Here is an 8,150-nt window from a genome sequence, read left to right as displayed (position 1 = left end):
CAGTGTGTGAGAGTTGCCATGGAAATCACTAAAAAGACTGGTGCTACTGCTAGTAGCTTCTTCCAAATGCCCCTTCACTACCCAAGATATACCAAGAAAGATTACCAGAACATGCCTGAGTGGCAGCTTGACATGCTTCTTGCTGAATATGGATTGCCCGTAAATGGTGACTTGGCTTTTAAGAGAGAGTTTGCAATGGGTGCATTTCTGTGGCCTGATTCAAGTAATCATCAAGAACCCAGAAATTTTTGTCCTAGTTATGGCTTGGAGCATGATTCTTCTCCCTTCTACAATAAGTTCAAGATAGTTAAGTTCTTGTATCGAGTCTTGGGGCATGGTTAAAATATCAATGATCTCTTTACAGCTTCTTAATCAGCTAGTGGTAGCATTAATCTTCAGTTTTCTTAGCAAAATCTCTCAATTCTCAAGAGGCACACTGCCTTCAAGATTCAGCTAATTCTCAGGAAAAAGAGAAAGCTAGTAGGTGGCTTCATTGATCTTCTGTTGTATTTGCTTGTATATAGTCTCCATATGTTAATATTTTCCCCTTGGTTAATTTGGTAGTTGAGAAAAATCTTAGAAGCTAAAAAGCTAGCTCAACATTAATAGATGTTGTACTCTTTATACAATGAAAATATGTGAATCAATTAAGGCCATTGGCTTACTTGTGGACAAGTTTGTGGGGGAAAAACTTGCCTAGACGCCTACTCTATATGTGGGTTTCACTATACGTAGAGTTCATGATAGTTTAAATAATAATTTTCTCGGCATTAAATTTTAATGAGAGGAAATTCTTGAATCTATCGTATCGTAGACTCAAAATGCATATATGTGAGACCTATATATTTAATATAAATGAGTTCATCATACATTTTGTATTTTAATTTTATAACAGATGACGTTTAATTAAGAAAAATCTTTTAATGAGACAGTTTTGCACAATTGTAACCCATAAAACCCCTTCAAAATTGTAATATCTAATTCCTTTTATTTTTAAATAAAAAAAAGTACATAAATGATGATTTCACTTTTAATTAATTTTTTGAAACATTAAAATTTAATTATTATATTAATTATTAATAAATAAGATATATATTTTTATATTTTAAATTCATAACATACTAATAATAAGCAGGAAATCCTACTAAGCTCTTACTATTTTCTTTTTTCACAATTAGTTTTACTTAACTAGTGGTTGAGTATAATGTATATATATAAACAATAACTCTTAGAAATTTGGATGTACAATTATTTTGCCATAATTCAAATAAATTTTTTAAATTATAATCATGCCTAATTGATTTTATTAATTTCAATAGTGTAATACAATAATAAATAGATTGAAATATTTTTCTTTTTAATCAAAGGAACGAAATAAAATGACCATATACTAATAAAGATTTATATCATGGGATGGTGATATCTGTAGTTTTCTATCTAATTTATTTGTTGATTGTTGATGGGAGCGTGCGATTGACAGTGGCCACTAGCTAGAAGTGGTGGGCCGGTCGTGGAGTTGCGGCGGAAAATGGCAATCGTGATGTTAGATATCAGCAACAGCAACAGCAATGGTGAAGTTGGTGATGGAAATTGAGATTAATTTGTAATATTCCTTAAGATAACACGGTAGCATGCATAAAAATGATATGTTTATATGAAAAATTATTACATAGATCTAGTTTACCATAAATTTAAGATACAAATATATAAAAAATTTTTAATAAATAAATTTTACTATATATTTTTTATATTAAATTTATGATGAATCAAATAAAAAAAATAAAAAAAACTTCCGCGGCGGCACCATGCAAGTTTGGCCTTAAACAAGATACGAGGTCCCTTCATTTGAGTATAGATTGATAATTTTTTATTGAGAATGACGCAGTATAAAAAAGATTCCATTTTAATAATTTATGGAATAAAATACTCTGCAAAAATAAAAAAAGGAATAATTAAGCGGGTTGATTTTGTGTAAATTACGGATTCAGTTCGTCTAATTAGTCATGAATGTGAAGCTCATCATGGAAGAAAGGAGGAGGAGGTTAAAGAACCAGTGGAACACTGGAAGAAGAAGAAGAAGAAGATAACATCCAGTGAAGAATGTGGCAAAAGTAGCCACTGTCAATCACATAATGAAACATTACATAGTTTTTGAGATCTTACCATAGAGTTTTGGCACAGCATTTGCAATTCATTTCAATGCAGATGGACAAATGCAATGAACACATCACATTTTGCTGCAATACATTTAGTTCCAGCTAAAAATATAAACAACTGTAATGCATCCAAGATTATCTTACAATTTTGATTACATCCTCTTTCATTTTAACAGAAGCAAATAGTCCAAGTTCCCTTGCTGGCCCAAAAAATAGAGCAGACCCTGTCAAACTTCCAGATAATTTTCTTCTCCTTTTCTGCTAGTTCCATCACTAGCCCTTCATAATTTCAGGACACACGAAAGCCTAATATAGCATAATACTAGCTAAGACCTGCCACAATCACTATCCCAGCTCCTTCAACAGCGGATAACAGTACAATGCTACACATGCTAAAACCTTCTCCTTACTCGCCTGGCATTGGGATTCACTGATTCTGCCGCAGCCCCATCCGCCACTAGATCTAGCCCATATATGCTGCTCCCACTCCTCTTCCGACCTGATAACAGACTCGAGTCCTCATCTCCTAATGCAAATGTCTTTAGCATATCACACAACAACGAAGGACAACTCTCTTCCAAGTGTTGGAACCCTTCTGACTGCATTACCGCTGCAAACCATGAAAAGTTAAAAATAGTATAAACTTTTCTGTAGAAAATCGTAGAATGTAGAGAACAAGAAGGGAAGCCCACACAAAGGCAGTTACACATTTTGTTGCTTCATGCATTTAAATAAAATGAACGAGCAGCATCATTGGTATTCTGCAACTGCATAAACTCAGTTGGAATTACAAAAATGCAAAACATGATTACATCCCAAGGATATGCTACAAAAGGCAAAATTTTGGTTTAAGGAAATTGACAGTTTGACTTTAAAAAGCCCATACACAGAGCATAACCAAACTCCTCTGAAATAGCAAGGCCAAAACCATTTCTATGAACTTAAAAATTTAAAAGAAAATGAATAGATGGTCTGGTAACACATGATGTTAAAAAGGACAGGCTGCCCATCAAAATATATTCCTATTCAAGGTCCAAGCATATAATGAAATTCCTACCTGCCCAAACAGAACAATCCTAATCCACATAATATACAAGTGGCTGACTTGGATCACTTTGTGCCTTGTGATTTTCCCCAAATTAGCCTATGTTACTTAAAAATATGTGACACTGGCTCATAACTGAACATGACAGGGCCAAGGCAATAGTTTTCATTTGTGTGGGTTTGTGTCAGTCTGAGATTTCATCAGTTAGGTTGAAATTGTACCAAAAACCCAAGACAACCCAACCCTTGTACAACCATACCAATATACAACTATATATAATGAAATTTTTGATATCTTATAGAATTTTAGGATCTATTCCACATCTTTCCCCTAATGAAAATTAGTCTCCAGATTAGAACAAATGAAGGGAGTCACGATCAACGGAGCCATACATGCAAACTCACATAAGGAAAAAATAGTTAAAAAAAGAAACCAGAATGAGAGAGAGAGAGGTAGAGGAAATTGACATTAAAAACTCAACTCAACTCAACTAAGCCTTTATCCCAAAGATTTGGGGTCGGCTATATGGATTCGCTTTCTCCACTCTGAACGATTTTGGGTTAAATCCTCAGGAAATTGACATTAAACGGAAAAAAAAAAAAAAAGCTTAGTACAGCTGAGTAGATTTCATATGAAGGCCTCGTGATGATTTACTTCTATTGAAAAATGACGCAAATCAAACTCATTTCAATCTCAAGAAGCAAAAAATATCAGACATTTAAAATTTGTTTTAGGCATCTTTAATATGCAGATATGCACAAGAAAACTTCATTTGTTACTTCTGCAGATTAAGCAATGCAAAACATTGAGGTTGACATAACCATTAACCTGCATCTGCAATGCTCAGAACCTACGAACGACACCCACCTCCCAAGTTTGCTGGATTTGCAGCAAATTTCAGACAGATGACCTTGAGTTGCGAACACTGATGCTGCTCAGCCAATGCAAGTGTTGTCGCCACTGTATCAGCACTCAGTTCCTCACACAACTTTGATTCACATAACAATTTCAATCGATCTAAATTGTATAGGTCAGCAGCAGCCAATAAATGCTGCACCATGTTGGTGGATGTGCACATATATGTTGTGCCGGTAATCTCATGTACATCAGGTAGTTTGTCTGTGTATATAAACAACAGCATTGCCTGAAAAAACACATGAAGAACCCATTAAAATAATTAAAGAATGTTGAGATTGATAAAGCCTAGGAAAGATGTCTGCAGAGAACTTCATCTATAATGATATGGGGAAAGCACCAAATTAGAGATATAACACAAGTCCAGCTGTCCCAAGTAACAAAGGTGCTAGATAATGAAGACAAATGTAAGTGAAAAGAACAAGAAAATTACCTTGAAGATTGAGGGATCAATGTCCTTCACAACTACTTTATCTAGGTTGGGATCCCCAACAAGTCCAAAAAACTGGGCCCTGAAAACAGGGGAACGAGCAGCAAGTATCAACTTATGAGCTTTAAATGTTTCATCCCCAACCTGGAAAACAATGTCGCAACCAACTTCAGATTCTAGGAGTTCCCTAAGGCCCTGACCCATGTCAGAAGGTGGAAGAGGAATCGAATACTGTTTTGGTCCGTCCAGACGAGTTCTGACAACTCCGACAGTGCAATTCATGATTAGACAGTCATCCTTTATATAATCAGAATTTTCTAAGGTAGTCCTCCTAAAGAATCGCTTGTAACCCCTGGGAACACAAGAGCAGCAAAGTGATACGAGGGAACCAGGAAATATAAATTAATGTAATGGCTTGCAGAAACAATATAGTGACAGCACATCAATGCACAGAATCACATTATTATTATCCATACTAAAATCCATCCTCTTGGCTCCGTTCCAGTAACAGTACCAAGAAGATGGTTGATTACCGGAAATACCCCTAAAATATAAAGGAGAAAATTAACAAGAAAGAATATCTCAATGTTTGAGAGTAGGGATACAAATGGCACAACAGAAAGGCAATTGAAAGAATGTAGCAACCACACTGCCAACTGCAGTTCATGTGGCCACCTGTAACCACACACAAAAAGGGTGACCCAGTGCACAAAGCATCCCACACTTGTGAGCTTTGGGGAGGGTTAATGTATATAGCTTTACACCTACTTTTACAGAAAGGTTGTTTCCGTGGTTTGAACTCTTGACCTCCAGGTTCTAATGGAATACCTTTACCGTTACACACAGTTGAAACAAAACGGTAAAATTTCAGAGATGCATGTACCTTTATGTGAGAGTAAGATTTACATGAGACTAGAATTTGAGGTGGATGAAGAAAAGTGAGAATTTGAAGGATAGTACGTATAGTAGAATTCTTATATGCAATGTTGTTAAAGGTGTGCCTGAAGGCTCACAACGCTCCAAACTTGATGCCACTATAGGAGAAAGGTAGGCAATATCTATCTAACAGGCACTCGCTTTACAAGCTTAGGACTTAGGTACATGCCTTATTTTAGGCACAAGGCTCTAGAAAGGTACACCTTCTTTATTTTTACCTCCATCGAGCATTTCTGTTGGCAAAAGAGACTACCACTAGACTCAAAATTTGCAGATCTACTACAATATAGTATTAATGCACTAGGAAGTCACCAGAATTAATGTCGCCGATGATAAAAAGTCACAGGAATATCATCAAACTACCACAGACAAGATCGCAAATCACCAATATTTTTATTTTCAATACTCATGCTCCATTAGTGTCTCTCCTTGTACCTTATTTCAATGTTCTCTCATTATCTCTCTCATCTGTATAGCTTAATGGACTTCTCAATTTCTAGTTTATCTAAAATTGTAGCTATATGAAAAAGTACCAACATATTCACAAGAAGAATGTAACAGAGATGTGAATGTTAAGATGAATATCTGATATTACGATAATGGAAAAGATTAGCAATGACTATATTTGCTAGAGAGTGAATATAGCACATATTGGGATAAAATAAGAAAGTGTTGTTTAATATGGCATGGTCATGTCCAACATAAAGAATTAAATGCTCCGGTATGAAAATGTGATAAATTAGTGGTGGAATGAATGAAAAGAAAAAGGGAGAAATTTAAATGACGTTGAGGAAGTAATATCAAAATATTTACTATTTCTACATATTGATGCGAAGTCGATCTCAAAGCTAAATGGCAAAAAATTATCCATATAATTGACCTCAACTAGTTTGGAATTAAGTTTTAGTTGTTATTGTAGTTGCTTCTTTATTTTTTTTTTTCAAAAAAGTCACTAACATGCTATTTAAATAATCTATTTATTGATTTTTTACCCTATATATATATATATATATATATATATATATATATATATATATATATATATATAATGTTAATTAGTGTCATTGTTTCTAGATTATCTAAAATTGTTTCTCTTTTTTCTATCAACACAAACATTGCTATTTGAATTTGTTCTAGACATAAAAAAATCTAGGATTTATTTTTGAATGTCCAAAATTTGAGTTCATCCTGATACTCCATCACGCCATAACCACTTAACCCGCAATAAATAATAAATCCACCAAAAACCAGATTCAGGTAAAAACACCAAACTCCAAAAGCACATTTATAAAACCAAAAAAAAAAAAAAGAAAAGGGATTAAAAGAGAGAGAGAACAAAACTTTACCACATGCTTCCTCTATACTTGAGGGTGTAAGGTCCACTCTCCAACGCACGATCAAAGTGGCTATGCACTTTGTGCTTCCCATTTCCACTCTGATCCACCAACGTCAACTCGAACAAAGCCCTCACGTCCGTACCCTCGCTAGCAAGAGCGATAAACACCGAAACATACATAGAACTATCCTCGGGGTTTTTTCCATCCGGGTAGAAGTAAATCGCCCAATCGTAACCGCCCACCGTGAAAATATCACTCGATATGCACTTCCCAGCTCCCATCCCTTTAGCCAACGAGTACCCCTTTATCGTAAACTGGTGCGACCCATTCACCGTCTCGTTTATTGACCTGGAGCACGACTCTTTATCAAAATCCACCTTGAGGTCGACCATGATTTCATTGAACTCCACGGTTCTTCGCAAAAGCAAGGAAAACCTACTCCTTCGAATAGCACGGCAATTGATGCTCAGGCAAGCCCTATAATGCCGATGCGCGTAATAAAAACCACAAGACTATATCTAAAACTAGAGTTTAAGGATCAATTCCACTGATTGCAAAAATTAAGAGAAAATTCATTGGATCCTAGGGTTGTAGAAGCAAATTAAAGGCAAAATTCAGTGATACGGAACTGGAAGAGAATGAGAAGAAAGAATTGAAAAAGCAATCAACGACCCAATTGTAGAAATAATTGCAGTAGTGGATGATCGGGAATTAGCCGGAGAAAGAGAGAGTTGACAAAGAGACCAACAGGGGTTTAGAAATGAGGGTTTTTTTTTCTTGTTTGTCAAGAATAGTTACAGGTGGCACACAGAGAGACGTTAAAGTTTTGAATGGCTGATTTTAGAGCAGGAGAGCGGTGGTGGCGGTGGTGGTGATGGGTTTTGGGCTCTGATTCTCAAGAAGAAATTAGCGTATAGGATTGGAGGTGGAGCAGGCATTTATAGGTGGGGCTCCTGTATGAGAAAACCGTTTTCGTTAAGCTGTGATAACTTTTTTTTTTTTTTTTTTTAATTACTCACATCGTTTTTTTAGATGTTGTTTTTTTTTACTTATAATTATTTGTCTTTTTCAATAATTTTTTAATTTTATTTTTATTTTTAATTACTCACATCGTTTTTAGACGTTGTTTTACTTATAATTATTTGTCTTTTTGAATATTTTTTAATTTTATTTTTATTTTTATAATAACTATTTTAAAAATTTTTTTAAATATATTTTATCACACTTTTATTTTTTTAAATTAGATGAGAGAAAGATAATTTAATCAGATAAAGAATATTTTTATATAATTTAAGTAATTTAATTTTTTTTTAATCATGATAAAAATAGAT

The 8,150-nt window shown here is 34.6% G+C and overlaps 1 protein-coding gene across 2 annotated transcripts; it reads right to left on the bottom strand.

The window, feature by feature from the left end:
- Window positions 1-2,094: 2,094 nt before the first annotated feature.
- LOC110652378 (BTB/POZ and MATH domain-containing protein 3) lies at window positions 2,095-7,752 on the bottom strand. Of its 2 annotated transcripts, none has more exons than XM_021807958.2 (4): window positions 6,829-7,750; window positions 4,550-4,898; window positions 4,069-4,345; window positions 2,095-2,766 (listed from the first exon to the last, which is right to left on the bottom strand). In XM_021807958.2, the coding sequence occupies exons 1-4, from the start codon at window positions 7,209-7,211 to the stop codon at window positions 2,549-2,551; spliced, it is 1,227 nt and encodes a 408-aa protein (XP_021663650.1). In that variant the 5' UTR covers window positions 7,212-7,750; the 3' UTR covers window positions 2,095-2,548. The 2 variants fall into 2 exon arrangements, with proteins under 2 accessions (XP_021663650.1, XP_021663651.1); XM_021807959.2 differs by having other exon boundaries at window positions 2,624-2,766; window positions 4,030-4,345; window positions 6,829-7,752.
- Window positions 7,753-8,150: the final 398 nt, after the last annotated feature.

The sequence above is a fragment of the Hevea brasiliensis genome, chromosome 8 (assembly GCF_030052815.1).
Source record: "Hevea brasiliensis isolate MT/VB/25A 57/8 chromosome 8, ASM3005281v1, whole genome shotgun sequence".
Lineage (NCBI taxonomy): Eukaryota > Viridiplantae > Streptophyta > Magnoliopsida > Malpighiales > Euphorbiaceae > Hevea > Hevea brasiliensis.
The sequence above is the reverse complement of the archived record's forward strand: the minus strand, read 5'-3'. Positions and strand labels throughout refer to the sequence as shown.

Excerpts from the sequence above, each read along its gene's own strand:
- LOC110652378 (XM_021807958.2), bottom strand. The coding sequence starts at position 7,211 with ATGGTCGACCTCAAGGTGGATTTTGATAAAGAGTCGTGCTCCAGGTCA. Across the intron at positions 4,346-4,549 it reads TTGATCCCTCAATCTTCAAG|GCAATGCTGTTGTTTATATA; the intron begins GTAATTTTCTTG and ends GTGTTTTTTCAG. Across the intron at positions 2,767-4,068 it reads AAATCCAGCAAACTTGGGAG|CGGTAATGCAGTCAGAAGGG; the intron begins GTGGGTGTCGTT and ends CATGGTTTGCAG.